The 18,684-nt window shown below is 29.4% G+C and overlaps 2 protein-coding genes and 1 pseudogene across 2 annotated transcripts; 1 reads left to right on the forward strand and 2 right to left on the reverse strand.

Annotated features, from left to right (window-relative positions):
• The first annotated feature begins 1,577 nt into the window (after positions 1-1,577).
• Positions 1,578-3,152, forward strand: LOC113852170 (glycine-rich cell wall structural protein-like). Its single transcript, XM_027482414.1, has one exon. It carries the CDS (start codon positions 1,578-1,580, stop codon positions 3,150-3,152), a length of 1,575 nt encoding a protein of 524 aa, XP_027338215.1.
• Positions 3,153-7,582: 4,430 nt separating this feature from the next.
• On the reverse strand, positions 7,583-8,857 carry LOC113852171 (probable F-box protein At4g22030). Its single transcript, XM_027482415.1, has one exon. It carries the CDS (start codon positions 8,855-8,857, stop codon positions 7,583-7,585), a length of 1,275 nt encoding a protein of 424 aa, XP_027338216.1.
• Positions 8,858-11,375: 2,518 nt separating this feature from the next.
• On the reverse strand, positions 11,376-12,627 carry LOC113852172 (annotated as a pseudogene).
• Between the last annotated feature and the right edge of the window lie 6,057 nt (positions 12,628-18,684).

The following is an 18,684-nucleotide window of genomic DNA, read 5'->3' on the forward strand; positions in this document are numbered from 1 at the left end:
AGTAAGATCATCGGAAGATTTTAGACTTCCCAAAACTTTTAAATACCTGCATGATAAAAGGTAGCGCGCTTTGTTCATAATTTGATGAATCACGTTGGACATTGAAGAAACGTGCCCTTAATCGAATATTGTTCTTCTTCTAGCTTTCTTAGCTTTAACGTGGCACGTATTAGAAACACCTGCAGATCTTAAAAAAGAAGTGTGTGCTCTAACAAGCAATTATTCCGAGACGCACAAGCACTCAACTCTATATACAAAGCCTTTTATTTTCTACTCAAAAGGAAGCACCCAACGTCCCTTTCATTCTTTCACTTGGCAATGATTGGCTCTTTTTCATTAGAAAAAATAATTGACTTTTTACATCCATACTCCATATATCTTGTATTTAATGTAGTCAACCATAGAAACTACAGAGAAGGGCAAATACAGTAACCCACAAATTTAAGAAAATTAACATATATAGATAAGAATGAGTCGAAACTATTGAAAATATTTTATATATATATATATATATATATATATATATGATTTTGTTAAACATTAAAGGTACTAATTAAATGATTAATGAATAAACAATTTTAAAATTTATAATATTTGATACGTTAATAGCATTAAGTATTATATTTTTAATAATTAATTTTATTGATGATTTCTTATGTATCTTTGGAGCAATTGTTTGTAAAATCGAATCATATATGCTTCGTTTAAGGGAGATTGCATGGTGACTTTGTACGGTCGGTGTGATTTAAAAGCCAAAAGATTTAGTGTTTGCAGTTAGATTGGTCCACGTATCCATTAAAACACCACGCCAAGCTGTCTTCAACTTTTATATTTAATGATGAGTTTTACGAGTGCTGCAATTGAGGGATTTGCTTGTACTTTGGTAGGCGTACACTTCAAGTGTCTAAGCCACTACCAAACCAAACATGCTCGGGATCAGAAGGAACAAATCTCTCAGTAACCAAAACTCAATACTTTAATTAGTCACATGGCACCCACACTGCTGTTCTTGCATTCATTTTGCATATGCGTTCGGAGCAACTAATGGGCATCCATTAATTTGTCAATTAATTAGAGATATAGGAGCACATATTAGATTTAGAAGCGACTCTTGAATCGAAATGATAAGTCATGGATGACATATATAATCATACTTAAATATCTTTCTAGCCTTTTGATATTAGGAGAATACTGTCACCTACTCCACTACATATATTTACTAATTATATTGTAATGCTGTCTAACTGGAGATTCGTTGAATATATTAAAACGCAATATCACAAGCAATCATGTAAACCTATGGTTTTGGATATATTATTAGAGTTAGACAATAATTTATGACTGGCCTAAAGTTGTGTAATATTTTCGGGGGGCTATGGTTGACCAAAGCAAGAAATTGATTGGACCTTTCTTGACTTGAATGTGCAATTTCTTGGCCATAACACTTTCCATTTGAATTTAGTAATGAGCATAGAGTTATTTTAGTAGATGTGATTCCTATATTAAGAGACTATCATAACCAAGAATGTAAAGCAAGTAAAAGTTAAGTTAGTTCTGCTTGCATACACGTAAATGCAATGGGTGCTAATATTGCCAAGTTTTTGCACCTTGCTCTGCTTCTATGGAGCGTGGTCTGTGCTTTAATGAGTGATATTGGTCATGGGAGGTATGTTGATGGTAGTAGCTTTGGTGATCCTAGTCAGTGGAGGTTTGATAACGATAACGGAGATGACTATTGCACCTATAGAAGTTGGAGGGGTTGCGGGAGTTTATTTGGAAAACGTAGTAGCAATTCTAAGAATGAAGAAGAGAATGTAGCAGTTCCTACTCCTAGTGGGGGAGTTGCTAAGGGTTCTGGACAAGGGGGTGATGGTGGTAGTGGAAGGGGAGGGGGAGGAGGAGAGGGCGGAAGTATTGGTGAAAATGGTGCAGGATATGGTCATGGTGGTGGTTTTGGTGTTGGGGTGGGCAATGAAGGAGGAGGAGGTGGTGGTGGTGGTTCGAGTAATAGTTTAGGTTATGGAGGGATAGGTCAAGGTAGTGGATTTAGTAGTGGCTTTGGTGTAGCCGGAGGTAATGGAGGAGGAGGTGGTGCGGGTGGAGGGGGAAGTAATTCTAGAGGAGGACAAGGTCATGGAAGTGGTTTTGGTGAAGGTGGAGGAGTTAGCGACATTGGTGGATATGGTGGTGGGGGAGGAGGAGGTGGAGGTGGAGGTGGTGAAGGTGGAGGAGTCGGTAATGGGGGACGAGGCCATGGTAGTGGTTTTGGTGCGGGTGCAGGAGGAGGTGGCACAGGAGGAGGAGGAGGAGGAGGAGGAGGTGGGGGTGGAGGTGAAGGTGAAGGTGAAGGTGAAGGTGAAGGTGAAGGAGTTGATAATGAAGGGCAAGGTCATGGTAGTGGTTTTGGTGCAGGCATAGGAACAGTTGGCATGGAAGGAGGTGGAGGAGGCGGTGGCGGTGAAGGTGGAGGAGCTGGCAATGGAGGGCAAGGTTATGGCAGAGGTTTTGGTGCAGGTGGAGGTGGAGGAGTAGGTGGCATAGGAGGAGGAGGAGGTGGTGGTGGTGGTGGGGGTGAAGGCGGAGGAGTTGGCAATGGACAAGGTCAGGGTAGTGGTTTTGGTGCAGGCATAGGATCAACTGGGATGGGGGGAGGAGGAGGCGGGGGAGGTGGAGGAGGGGGTGGGAATGGATATCAAGGTTATGGAAGTGGCTTTGGTGCAGGTACAGGTATAGGTGGCAACGGAGGAGAAGGAGGGGGAGGTGGTGGGGGGGGAGGGGGCGGAGGAGGAGTAGTAGTAGATGGCAATGGAGGACAAGGTCATGGTTATGGGAGTGGTTTTGGTGGTGGTACAAGTAATGGTGGCATGGAAGGAGGAGGAGGTGGTGGTGGCGGTGGCGGGGGTAGTGGTGGGTATGGTCAAGGTAGTGGCTTCGGTGCTGGCATGGGCATGGGTGGAGTGGGAGGAGGAGGTGTAGATAAATGGGGAGGAAGAGACTATAGTGGTAATGATAATACCAAAGGTCTAAACAACAATCGTAATGGCATGGGAATTGGATTTGGCATGGGCATGGGCATGGGCATGGGGTTTGGTTTTGGCATGGAAAGTAATGGAGCAAAAGTCACTAATCAAGGTAATATGAATGACCCTTGAAGACGCCAAAGTCTTACCACCAACACTTTTGGTACTCATTCTTGAATGTTTGAAACACACCATATTGAAGATGGTTTACTGTTGTTGATGCCTTTTTAAGTTTATATTGTCATTTATCATTTCTTATCTTATAACAGCGCATGAATCATTTTCTACAATGCAAAATAAATTTATTATTTGTTCTTACAAAATTTTCAACATGTTTTTTTTTCCGTGATATTTCGTACCTTTTATCGATTGAATAAACAAATCCCTCTAGGGTAGAATGAATGCAAAGGAAAAGAAAAAATGTAATCAATATGATAAGATTGAAAAGAAAATTGAGAGAAGGATAAGATAGGTGTAAAAAATCAAGATTAATATTACATTTGTATGACATAAACAACAACTTATAGTGCAACTACAGAAGGAATAAAAAGAATAAAAGAATTTATTTGACGCCCCACAAATTAAAATCATGCGAAATAAAATAAACCCATTTAAAATACATATAAACTTAGCAGTGCCTTGTGCTTTATTTTAACTAAAAACAAACCCTACTTATTTGGCAGAAGAACAAAGGAAAGAATCACTGAATGCGTAGGTCTTCGAAACTAAAAGTAGTAGCTGCATAATGTTTCCACAGATACTTGATTGTTTCCGCTCGTGAAACCGAAGAGCTTGTCTTTACTGCTAAATTTATAAAAGTATATCAATAAATAATAGAATGGTTACAAGAGTATTTACGAAATTTTTAAAACTTGAAATGTATACATATACTTTTAAATTTTAAAAACATATAAGAAATACAATTTTTTAATAACTAAAAATACATTAATATAATACTTGTTGTATATTTTTTACTTTGATATAAATATTTTCTTATAAGTTACAATAAAAATAAAATTATTTAATTTATTATATATATTTTGATAATAAAGTGAAAATTTTATATATCAATGAAAATTTCAGCAGCTCACAGATAGCAAAATAAATTATTTGATGCTTATTTAGGAATAGATTATTTTTGAAAAATAATGATTTATTTGTAAAAGTTCCTTCAGAAAACTTAAAAGAATAAACAGATTATTATAAAACAAGTTTAGTATATAGTATGAAGATTTTTGGTATGAAGTTTTGCAAAGTAACGTGTTTAGATAGTTCTATAGTTTAATAATAAATTTAAATAAAACAACATGAAAAAAATTGATGGAAATTAGGAACGTAGTGTGTTATATAATATTTGTGCAGCACGGAATTTGTAAAATGTATCAGTTCCTTTAATTTTTAAATAATAACAATAAGGTTTGTTAAGATTATCTAGCCCTTGATCAAGAGAGCGAAAATAATCATATATGATAAAAGTAAAGAAAGAATAAAAAAAGGGGTTGGGTAATGCTTCAATTGGTGGTGCTGCAAAATGACAGGAAGAAAAGGGATTGCGCAGTGTCACAAGTTTGGAGTAAACAATTTCGAGGTTGTGCTCCAGGATGTGGTGAAAACTCAGAATAATCAGAAAGGATGTGTTTGGTAAAGGCAATTTTTAAAGTTTATTTAGGAGTTCGAAGCTTATTAATTAATAGAGTACTTATAATGATTAATATAGCAATTTCAAAATAAAAGGAACTTATAATAGAGTAATTATAATGATTATGCCAGTTTGATTTTAGTTTTGTTTTTCACACAGGTTAGAAGAAATGGTCAAATTGCTTTCAACACCAAATTACTTTTTGAAGAAATAAATGAACAAATAAATTTTTTTCTCATGCCCCGAACAGTACTATGAAAAACACAAGTTGAACGGACCGAGGAAAAACATGATTTTCCAGTGTTGATTCATAAAAAGTTTGAGGAAAAATATGATTTTTGAGGAAAAATATGATTTTGTTAAGTATATTTTTGGAAGTGACTTGACCATTGAAAAAATTAATTTTATATATATATATATATATATATATTGAATTAATTAATAATCTATTGACAGTATTATTAATTCTCTTATAACGGGTTGAAGTATTTTTTATTCTGAATTTATGAAGTGGAAAAAAAAAACTATAAGAATTAATTGGTCTTAAGAATGGTGTTTTTGGTAAAAGGACTGAGCATTAGAGGAGGGAAGTGTGAGAATTACTTCAACCAGGATTCTAACTCTCTGCTAATATTAAAAATATAAATTTTTTTAACGTCAATAGTTAGAATTAAAGATAAACAGTTAATAATAATAAAATTTTATTTTAAAAAATATTTATTATATTTTTATAACTTATATATTTTTTATAAATTTTTTTTATTTATAAATATTTAAACTCAATTCTAAGAATTAAAATTAACAAAAATTTAAAAATATTTATGATTATTTTCTTCTTCATCAAATAAATAAATAAATAAATTGATGGCTTTTTTTTTTCTGAGAATTCAGATTACTGAGAAATAAGGCTTCGATGGGCTACCGAACATAAAAGCCGACTAGAGTGGGCCTCTTGCCAATTGTTTAGCTATATGGTAGAGCCATTCCAAAATATTAGTCTATTAATAAAAATTAAAATTTAATTACTATCATATAATTTACTAAATTAAGGAGCATTTGGTGTATGAATATAATTTAATGAATTTTTTTATCTTATTTTCCCCTTTTATTACACTTTTTTAAAATAAAATTAAAATATATCATATTTTGATTTAACTCCTCTAGAGTGAAAAATTTGTTAAAGTGAAAAATAACATATTCTTTATTAATTTAAATTGAATCATTTATTATACATAATTAAATTTTAAATTAAATATATATACTTTTTTTTTGTATTTTAATATAGACAAATACTAACCAGTACTTTTAGACCATTGGTTAACGTATTAAAAGTGAAATTTTTTTGTAAAAGATATAATAAATGCAAATTTCTTATAATTTTCAATACGACTAAACACATTTCTTAAAAAAATAATTATCTTTCAATTTCTTAAACAATGTTACGAGGAAACCGATTAACAAGACTGTTTATTACATTTTACTGTTAAAATATTTTTAAAAAAAAGATAGAAATTATATATTAATTTTTGTTTTATTACATACCAAAGCTACTTTCCTTCAAAGCTCCGTCAAAATTAAATCATATTTCATAGTTATATTTCCCTGTCCATATGCATTTATCTATTTTCATTCATTTTTTCCCGCTCATTTTGCTTTCAATGTAAATCACCAAGCATATTTAAAAAATTTTAAGTTTTAACAAATAATTTTTAAAAATTCTCTTATGAAAATAATCAAAATAAGTAATTATTTCTTGAAAATTAAATTAAATTAAATCAAACATATGTATACTAATAACATATTAATAGTTTATCTCAAGCTTTCTGTTATTTTTTAATTTTATATTTATTATTCAACTAATACTAAATAAACACGTTGCTTAGTAATAGTAAAACTTGGTATGAAAAGCTTTCGAACTTTTATGTTCTCCCAACAACAATAATAATAGTAATAATAATAATAATAATAATAATAATAATAATAATAATAATAATAATAATAATAGGATGTAAAACAAAAGGAAAACAATATTTGGGAGTTTATGCATTATATTTTAAAGGGAAATATCTAACATTATAATTTTAAGTGAATTATCAAACTTGTCCCTGAAATGATTAAGTTCAAATTTGTTATTTTATCATAATTAAAATTAATTGAGTCTCTAAAGATTCATCTTTAACATTTTTTTTTTACTTAAACAGCAAATACCAGTAGCATGCATGTTGATGTCCGTATGATATTCTGAGGTGACTCTTTTAATGTCTTAGTTGGAGGGAATGCTTACTTCAATTTTTTTTTCCTTTTTTTTATCTTCAACTCCAAAAAAAAAAAAAATCCTAAAATTCATTTACTTAGATCTCTAAGTTTGGTCGGAGATATATTATAAGTTATAATAAAAGTATATTAATAATATTTTAAAAATTTCTTGATCATTTGATGCACTAGTTAGTATTTATTTGAATTATTTCATTTTATATCTTTAAAATATTATAATTTTTTAAAAATGTTAATTTTAGTCTTTAATGCTTAGCTTAATCAATTAAAAATAATAATTTTTAAAAAAATATTTATTATAATTTTATATCTTTAATATAATTAATATATTTTAAAAATATTATATATATATAAACAGAATCGGAATTTTAAAAAGTTGTAATTTTACGATGATTTCCTTGCAGGAACTTGAAAAGTCTACACGGTTGCCGATTTGGTAAAAGATGACGATGAAATTGCATAATTTGACAAGTATTGTCAACGTGATTTTTTTAAATATTGAGTCCAAGCAAATTAATTTATTTACACGCGCGAGCCCGCAAAGAATAATAAAAAAATAAAGATAATAAATGTTGTAAAAAGAATAATTAAACTGGAATAACAGAATTGAATTAATTTTTTGTTAGATTGTAGGGGACAAAAATAGAACTTAAAAGAGCTTGCTAGCGAATTCATCAATGGGAGTTCCCTCTACACGAGAATAAGCAGATTTTCTTGCAAGATCTCTAAGTTGTGACAAGCTTCTTCCCAATTTCAAAGCCAACTTCATTTCAAACAATTCCCCATTTTCTCTTTGCTCCTCATCTTCCTCGATTGTTTCTTGGATCGAATTCTCAACCAATTGAAAGAATCCACCACAGCTTCTGTACATTTCAGACACCATCCCCACTTGCCCACCATGCTCTAAAGCATTAACACCAGTGGCTAATGCTCCTGCCATAACCGCTATTATAGATGCCCATGACCCTTCACTCACAAATGCAGATCCCACAGCCGCAATGCCAGTGAGTAAAGGCCCTGCAATGGCCAAACTCTTGTTGATCTTCAACACCATGTTCCCTAATCTCTCATAGTCCTTCACGTCTTTTCTCTTAACCACTTCTAAGATATCCCTTAGTTCCATTTCTAGTCCTTCATTCCATCCATTATTACTAGTATTCTTCACGCGTTCTTTTGTTTCACGATCTTGAAATTTGCTTCTTTTTGAAGATGATGATGATGTTGAATTGGGCCACCAAACCGCAGGTTCAAATTTTGAAGGGAATTTTTCAAGCATGGCTCCTAACAAAGGAAGTGGGTATGCTTTGTCAAGCGCCAAAACCTTCTCCATTGCATCCTTGACATCATCCTCGGTTGGGTTACCGATGGCTATTGTTGTTTCGATGTGGGACTGGAGTTGTTTGAACAACCTCGTAGCATTTCTTTGTTCCTCAGCGAGTTGGGAGGGCTGGATTTTGTTCATGATCATCAACATCCCCGTGGAGGCAGAGAACAAGAGTGTGGATGATAATTTCAGAGCTAAAAGTGGCGCGCCAGTGCCACACGTGGCTGCAACACCGGCCATGGCTGATGCAGTGAGAGTAATCATGTTGATGGAGTTTAAAAGAAGGGTGTTCCAGTTGTCACGTTGCTCGCCGATGTTGTGATGCATCTCTACTCTGTCGGCTACGGCTTCTAGTATTGCATAGAGTTGAATGGTAGTTTTTGACGTTGTTGGGTTGTTACATGAATTGTTTTGGAACGTTGGGATTGTGTGTGTGAAGCCTTTCAATTCCTCAAAAAGTTTTCTACTTGGTTTTGGCTTTGGAGCTTGGGAAGGAGATCTAGGGAGTTTTGGGATGTGGATAGAGGATTTTATTCTTTGTGAAGGAGATGGTGAACAAAGGGAATTAGAAAGCAAAGACGAACTTTGTAAGGAAGCCATAGGATCTCAGATCAGATGTCAGTTGAGTGTGTTTTTGTGTGATATTCTTAATTGTGGATTTGGTGAAAGGGGGCATCACTGGATTGTAATATATAGTGCTTATGTGTGAACAAGGGGAGAAGGGGTCAGATATGGAAACTGTTGACTAGCTGTTAGGCTTTGACTTTTTGTCCGTTGATTTTCATTCCGTTGTTCAAACATTTTCGTCTCACACTCGGATACTCGGATAGGTCATGTCCTGGGTCTCAATTGCGACGTAGTTTTTGATGGTTTTTACTTCGTGGCTCGCAAGTTCATATTATATATACCACTTGCATGTTTTCCAAGGTTTTATTTTATGTCATGGACATCACGATAAATGTTTAAATATATTTTGACATTCTCAAGGTCCATCATACGCCCTTAAGTAAGATTATTGTTTTCTCAGTTTGAGTCCAATTGTTTCATATCTTTTTATTCCTATTTGGTGTGATCGGGAAATAGCTGATGAAGTTGGCGAATACGTTCGTTGAGAGAATGAAAAAAGAGACGCATGGAGGTATGAAATGAGTGTAAATAATGAAGTCGGAAAAAGTTACAATATGAATACAAATGTCAAATATAATGTACGTAAAGTTTGACAGCTACTAATAGAATTTATTAATATCCATATGGATTAAATACATACATACATATATATGTATATATTTATCATATATACATTAATCGACACGTTACATCCAGTAGTCTCCCCCGCCCCCCCCCCCCCTTTTTATCTATTCTGCTCAACATTGTCAAATAAATAAACAATTTATATATTTGATTAAAAAAAATTTAAAATAAAATCCAGGCATAGGATTGGTGTGGCCACAGAACAAATATATTAAAAACTCTAAACATTAGACCAGGCTCACAATTCATCCTATGGTAGAACTTGAGGGGAAAACAACGTCAACGCTTTTTCATATTTCTTGCAAACGAAGGGTTTTATTTTTTATTTGTATAATAAGATCACTTGCTTGTTTTTCAAGGATTTGCTTACTTGTTTGTTTGTGCGGACCAAAGAACCAATGTCCAAAATACCATAAAAACACAGGCAAATTCAAAAAATATTTTTTATAAAATATTCGGGTCGATAAACATCGTATTCAATGACGATGGAGACCGCTACAAATGCATATACGCATTTATCTATAAATTTGATGAGTATGTCTGTTCCAAAGAGGATGATATGTGTCACTACTCTCATCAAAATTACTTAGCAAGCAAGCGTTTCATTTAACTGGTTTTGAGATAATTTCTTTTTTCAAAAACATAAAAATCTTCTAATAATATTTTAGTCATATATTATTTGATTACAACTCTATGTAATCCTTCTGTACTGAGGGTTAAAATACCTCTTGTACTATTTTTTTCTGATAAAAACACCATAAATTATTTTGAAATATAATAAAATACTCTCTTCAGTTCTATTTATAAAAAATAACTATTAGTTTTTAAAAAATATAAAAAAAAGTATATTTTAAGATATATTAATTGTTAAAATTTTCTATACTTTTATTTATTATGAAATTTATATATTAATAATACATTCACTCATTATTTATATAAATTTATTTATTTACTGTATGATATACTAATTTTACTATTTATTATTATGGATATTTTTAAAATACCCTGTAAATTTATGAGGTATGATTAGTTTTTATTAATTATAATGAATTAATTATCATTTCTTATAAACAAATTAAACGGGAGTAATCTAAATAGACATTTGATATATACTTTGAGGGATTTAACTCTGATTTTGCAGTAGCATGGCTTATGGAGATAATCCTATATGATTTTGTGTGCATAGTTTTATTTTTATTTTTAGAGATGTGAAACATAACTGATGCAATAGGCCCCGTTTTTTGGGAAGTGCCGGGAGAGAGGGGGTTGGTCCGATATTAGCACTTAGGTCAGAACTCGTTTGGTTAAACTAATAATAATTTCAATAACTCAGTCGGCAACGCTGTATATATTCAAATAAGTAAGGCTTCTCTTGATCGGGTCTCTTTTTTAAAACTTGGAACAGTCAATGATTTATTATATACTGAAATAACATAATGTGTAAGATTTTTATAATATACAAGGGTTATTAGCATGCAATTGTAAATGAATCTCGATTATTTCATATTACTTTTTTGGTACTTATTTTTTATATGGAAAGTAGCCTTTTTATTCTCTCTCTTCACCCTTTTTTTGACACTTTGACATTTTTACAAATGTAAAATAATAATAACATAACAGTGATCTGAGATAAACATTTATACATTGTAAATGAACATGTATGGGACATCTCATATCTACACTAAAAAACTACATTTTCATCTGATTAGCCTCACATTTTTCCGGGTCATGATGACTATATGCAATATTATATACATCGAAAAGAATTTGAAAATTTGGGTATGTAAAAAATTAAAGGAAAAATCAATAAATAATTAATGTTGATCTTAGAAGAGTTTGCTGGCGAATTCATCTATCTCGCTTCCTTCTATACGACAGGAAGCAGATTTTGAGGCAAGTTCTCTCAGCTGCGACACGCTTCTTCCCAATTGCAAAGCCATCTTCATTTCAAACAGCTCTCCATGTTCCAAGTCTTTCTCTTCAATTGTTGCTTCAATAGTCTCTCCCAACAGCTGAAAAAATCCACCACAGTTTCTGTACATTTCAAACACCATACCAACTTGCCCTCCATGCTCAAAAGCATTAACCACTGTAGCCAAAGCCCCAGCAAGAACAGGAACTAGACATGCCCATGATCCATCTCCTGCAAACACAGACCATAATGCTGCAACCCCAGTGAGCAATGGTCCTGAAATAGCTAAAGTCTTGTTTATCTTCAGGGCCAAGCTACCTAACCTCTCATAGTCCTCCATGTCTTTTCTCTTCACCACTTCAATAACCTCTCTCATCTCCTTTTCCAACTCCACATTCCATCCATTATTGTTCTTAATATCCATCTTGTACTTGTCATGCACTTTATCATTGCTATTCAATCTACTTTTTGGCCACCACCTAGCTCCTTCAAACTTAGCTGGGAACTTTTCAAGCATTACTCCCAACAAAGGAAGTGGATAAGATTTGTCAAGAGCCAAAACCTTTTCTATTGCATCCCTCACATCACCTTCACTGGGATTTCCAATTGCAATAGTGGTTTGGATTTGTGTTTGAAGCTGCTTAAACAGTCTTGTAGCGTTCCTTTGCTCCTCAGCAAGTTGTGAGGGCTGGATTTTGTTCATCACGAGTAACATCCCCGTGGCAGCAGAAAACAAAAGAGCAGATGAAAGCTTCAGAGATAAAAGTGGTGCACCACCACAACTATCCATGCTAGCAACACCAGCCATGGCTGAAGCTGTGAGCGTTATCATGTTGATGGAGTTTGATAGGAGGGTGTTCCAATTGTCACGTTGTTCTCCAACGTTGTTATGCATTTCAATTCTGTCAGCTATAGCCTCCAAGACTGCATAGAGTTGAATAATGGCCTTTGAATTTGTAGAGTTGTCAAATATATTACCATCATGTAATATTTTGATGGTGTCGTTCTTTTCCATTAATGGGGCTGTGTCTGAGAATTTGTCCAATTCCTCAACGAGAATTCTCCTTGATGATGATGCTTTTGGAAAAGAAAAAGAGACACGTGGTAGTTTCGAGACATTGATAGCGCAATTGGTTTTCCTTAAAGAAGAATAATTTGAAGAAGATAAGGGGTTGTTAAGTAGCAACGAGGCTCGTAAGGAAGCCATTAAGGGGAAGATTTTGGTTTTGGTTTGGGGAAGGTTTTGAATGGAGATATTGGGCAATTGATATGTGTATTTATAATAGAAACTGGGAACAGAAGAGAAGGTGCTAGATTCGGAAAAAATATTAACACGCTGATTGGGTCCTCTTAACATATTTGCTTATGTCATGTTGACCCGTTCCTGTTCAAAATATTGTAGCCAATGCCATAGCCTGCTCTCCACTTCATGCTGACGTAGTGATTTAAAGTTTAAACATTCTCATAGGAGGCCTTCAGAGCTTTCCTTTCATTGGAAAAAATTTAGAGACACTGGCTAAGTGCTATTCCATTTTTTAATTAAAATTATAATTTCATCTTCTAATTTATAATAATATTAGTTTAAATATTTATTAAGATAACAATTTTTATTATAAAATTATTATTTAAATATTAAAAAATATAATTATATATACATATATATATATATATAAGCATAATCTCTTTTACAACATCAGCATGAATATCTATTTAAGGTGCAGGATTTTTCTTAAACCTATCATACAAAAAATTTAATTATATTGTTAAAATACTTTACAATATTCATAAAAACATTAACATGCTTAAAGTGCATGTTAATAGATTGAAAAAAAATATTATTTATGTAAACAATGACAAATTTAAAATAAGAATTGAATAGATTATTTATAATTTTTTAAAATTTAATAGAAGCATTTTTCATATTAAAGGTATTACATTTAATTTATATTGTTCAAAAAGAACAATAATAAAAGTAATTTTATATTTATCTATTTTGTTGATTTAAATTTATTGATATCCTAATTTTATATTAAATTTAGAAAATATTTTTTATATTATTTAATTTATTAAAAGGATTATTCTTATTATAAATAGGATACCTAATCATTAAAAGACTTATTAAAAAGTTTATAATTAATTTAAGTATTATTTTTCTAATTTTGCTTGCTTGTTGACATAAAATATAAAATTAGACCAAAAAGTTTTACTTTTTCCAATTAATCTTTGGCTTAAGAGATTATTAATCTCTTTTAAGCAATACTGAATTAATTTTTTATTCATTTGAATTTGACTGTCTTTAGTGAGAATTTATTTTTTTTAAATATTTTTCATAAATCATATCTAATATGTATTTTTTTATTCCAAAATACATATGTCAAATAAAAAAAAGTGGAAGATTACATATATATATATATATATATATATATATATATATAAAAGAATATGTTAAATCCTTTCTTGTATTTGGGATCTGTCTAATTGAGATTGTATATTTTTAAAAGAAATTTATTTTTTTAAAAATTGATTTAATTAATCTTGTTTTAGATAAGATTAATATTTTTAATAATAGGTTTAATAGAAAATTTATCTATTTACCTAATTGATATATTGTTATTTTTTCTTTAGAAATTTGTAAAAAAATAAACTTTAATAAATGAGATACTCAGAATAACTTTATTTTTAAAGTTTTTAACTAGAAGAAAATTTATTTTTACTTTAAAACCTGGATAATTTTTAGTTTAAAACTGTTGGCAGTATTCATTTTATTTAAATTTTTTTAAGTATTTAGTGATAATTAATCATTCTAAAATATAATTAGAATGAACACCTATATCGAACAAAGCCTAGTTTCAAAAATACAAGTATTGATAAAGACTGTGGTGTATATATATATATATATATATATATATATATAAGTATTTAAAATGGTATTCAAATAACATAATGCTCTAACCATATATATATATATATATATATTAAATATTATATTTTTAATAACAAATAAATTAATAATACATCATATTTTTATTATATATTTTTTAATTATAACATAAAACTTTTGAAATAAGAGACTTAACTAAATAATTGAGAAACTTTAAAGATAAGAATAATTTAAATTAAAAAATTAAAATTGCATATATAATAAATATTGAAAACTAAAAGTAAAAATATGTACAGATTTTAAAAGTTGTCTTATGAGAAATTGAATTTATCATATAAAGAAGGATGTAAAAGTATATATATTAAGTGAGAAAATATCTGCCTATGTGAGAGAGAGTAAATAAATAAATCTTAACTATTACTTCTTATATGGAAAATTGATATTAAAAATACGTAAAGACGTATGTAACCTTTTTTTTATTGATAATTTCAGCTTACGCACATAAATATTATAATATGATAATGTATCTTATTATTGTATTTTTATGGTATATACACGAATGCAACATGTCATCCAAGAATTTTAACAAGTGTTCATTCTTTAACCCCAAGGCTTTTACTTAGTCTATTAAATCGCTTATAAATTTTCGAGTTTGAATAAGGAAAAACATGGTTGACCAAAAAAAACAAAAAAAATCAAATACATAGAAATATCATAAGGTCAAAACGCTGCCTATTCATTATGATTTTCTTCGTACAAAAGTAATTAAATTGGACAGTTTCTTCGTGGCATCATAACTGTTCAAAAGACAGAGCTGGAAACTAAATCACGGCATACATTTGCTTCATTTATATTTACATAAATTTAAACTTGTATTTATATTTACATAAATCAGATCAACTTAAAACTGCTTAAGAGAAAATTCAAACAAGTAAAAATAAATTAAATTAATGATAATGTTAATATAAATTTTACTTCTTCCATCCCTAAAATTATAGTTGTTTAAGATTGTGACACAAGAACTAAGAAATACATTTAATTATCTTATTTTAATTAAAATTATTTTAAAATTCTCTATTATACTCATTATAAAATTTATTTATACAATCAATGAATAAAGAAAGAAGATAAAAAATGGATTCTGAGATAAAAATTATCTTAAGGATAAAATAGAAAGAAAAAAAAAATTCTACCTTAAAATTGTAAAATTATTATTATTTTAAGAAAAAAAAACATAGAGACAATCGAAATGTATTTTAATAGGCTTAATCAATCTGATTGTTCAACCGATTAGTTGACTCTATATTTACTTCTTCAATATCTAAATCTTGTTTGTTTCTGTTTTTAATTTTTTTAAATTAAAATAAAATAAAATATATTTATTAATATAAGTTTTATTTTTATTTTTTAAGCCGTGTTTTAAAATATAATTTTTAAAAACAGAAACAAACTAAACAAGCCTTTACTTTCTTAATATATAAATTGTAAGTCTTTAGACTGTTGCGCAAATGTTTAATTTAATTGACTTTAATCAAATTGATAAATCATTCAATTATCTTTGGTCAGAAAGAAAAATCATTTAAAAATATTAAAAAGATTAAAAAAAAACAGTTTCGGGTCTACCATCTCCATGCTTGAAACGACTTATAAATTAAAAGTTTATTTCAATGAAAAGTTGATCAGATAAAATTCAAAATAAGAATATTATTTAACATTGAATATAGATTTAGTCCAAAGTGTATGCAAACAGCTCTCAACTCTTAGACTAAATTTTGGTCCTAAAGTGCCAATATGTGTAATGGGCTACAATGACATGTCATGAACCTTGCTAGTTATACGCATGCATACGTAGGCACATGTTTATTCATTCAAGTTATGTGTCTTATTTTTAACATATATTATAGTTTAAGTTAAATAGGATTTTAAATTGAATTCGACCAATTTTAAACAGAGCTTGCAATTATATTTATGAATAACTTACTAATAAATTATCAACAATAGAAATCAAACCATGCACTTTTTGCCTCACTATGTTCAATCTTAGCTGTTAATTACCCAACTTTGTTCAAACTATGCACTTTTCTGTTTTTTAGATTTTTTATTTTTTATATATATATATATATATTTCTAAAATTTCAGGAGCCAGTCCATTGAACCAATCCATTTAATCAATGATGAATTGAGTTAAAATAACTTAATTTTTATTCACTGTATTTTGAATTTTGATTTTGATAGACAAACTAAAATGAATCAGTTAAGTATCATATTAGATTGTTCTTGCTTTGATTTTTTATAAATGAAATTTTGACAACGTTTCAAATTTTGACATCTTTATTAGAGGATTTTCGGTTCAAACAATTTTATAACCATCATCATAGCAATCAAAACATTTTATTCATGATAAATTGAGTTTTTAAATAAACAACTTTAGTTTCGTGAAAAAAAAAAAGGTTTAGGAAAAAAGAAAGTACCTCATTTTAAGGTCTAAGACATGTCTCAATTTTAATATGAATCTAAAATGATATTTGTTAATAATCTATCAATAAAATATTACTAATAAAAATTAAAAATAGCTAGCTATTGTATAAAGCCTACTTTATATTGTGAAAGGATTACACATTATCTAAAAATTAGTAAAAACTATACACCAGTTCAGTTGAAAAGGGCAAATGCACTTCATTGACATCGATTAACCAACTTGTAATTAATTGCCAGCACTCCATCACAAGTTGTGTGATATATCATCGATTCTCAGCTATATATATAGTAACTTTCTTTATGAATATTTCATTCGGTTAAAAATATCTGAAAAAAATATAATTTGACTTTTTATCTAGTCTAACTAATAATTGATATATTACTTTAAATGAAATATTTTTATAGAAAAATTATATTATAATATAATTTAAAGTTTTAATGTAATAATTATTGATCAATTTTTTTTTTCACGCAACAATTAAGACAAACAAAGTAGGACTGACATTGGGTGAGTTCGGACGGGTTTTGGTTAAAAAATTAAGAACCATTTCAACCTAGTTATATAAAATTATATACTAATTCTATCCAACTGAATTGTCGAGTTAATCAAGTTTTAACTTATGCATATTTTAGGTTAGATAGATGAGTTGATAAAAGTTATAATAAAAATGTTTAAAAAACTTATTTTATTTATTTTCGTTAGCTCCACTCTTAAAGAATGAAATCATAACCATATTTATTGATGACAAATTTTATTAGTAATATTTATTTTGCTATCGTGTACAATACTAACCTACCTCTTAGAAGATGTTGAAGTAACGAGCCAATAATTATAATTTTTTAAATGAACTAGGACACATTCAAAGAAAAAGATGAGACAATGAAAATTGGGATTTAAAAAAATTGAGTTTTCATTTAAAAATAAATAAATTTTGACGGAAGAACATTGAAATCAAAGTAGAATAAAATAAAAAAAATCATAAATTAATAATTGCATATAGTGGTGGAAGCTACTGAACATTATTTAAAGAGAGTGAATTCAATTTAATGAGATTTGTTTAGATCAAAACAAAAAAAATAAATTATTTTTTATAACCCAAATACTCTTGAACATTAATATTAATTATCTCATACTAAATTACGAAGTTATTTTTTTTTATATATGAGAATTAGGCTGGCTTTAAATTATGAGTTTTGTTAATGCTAGCTTTTAGAGGTAAAGATAAGCGGTTAATAATAATAAAATTTTATTAAAAAAATATTTATTATATTTTTATAATTTTAATATAATAATTATATATATTTTTTATAATTTTTTTTATTTATAGATACTTAAATTTAGTCCTTTAGATTAAGATTAAAAAAACTTTTAAATTATATATATAAGTTTACATGTAAATATTTTTATCTCAATTAAATTTAGATAGCGACAATTTTAAATTTTTACAATCTAATAATTTAAAAAATATATGTAGACCTTATAATCCAATAATGAAGTGATAAAGTAGTGTAAATTTTGGTGTGTGACATTTCTACTGCAAAAATATCAGATCAGTATTCTCTCATTTTTTAGTGTAAATATAATTTTTATGTGCCGCTATTTTTTTATTTTTGTTTAAAAAAAATAATTCACTTAATTGAAAATATAAAAATACGAAACATGAGAGTGATGGATTCAAAAATATCATAGTCTAACTGTTATCAATGATCCTCCTGAAAAATCGTACCCATTGTACGTGACTGACTTTGACAAGGACAGCAAATACTGAACCAAACGTTATATTTTTATTTTCTTCCTTCCTCATCCGATAAGTGTTCCATTTTTTATATTTCTTTTTTATCCATTTAATTAACACTTTAAAAAGATGGCAACGCATCATCTAGGATTTAAAATATAATATTTTA

This window comes from Abrus precatorius, unplaced genomic scaffold (assembly GCF_003935025.1).
Source record: "Abrus precatorius isolate BTA unplaced genomic scaffold, Abrus_2018 Scaffold10, whole genome shotgun sequence".
Lineage (NCBI taxonomy): Eukaryota > Viridiplantae > Streptophyta > Magnoliopsida > Fabales > Fabaceae > Abrus > Abrus precatorius.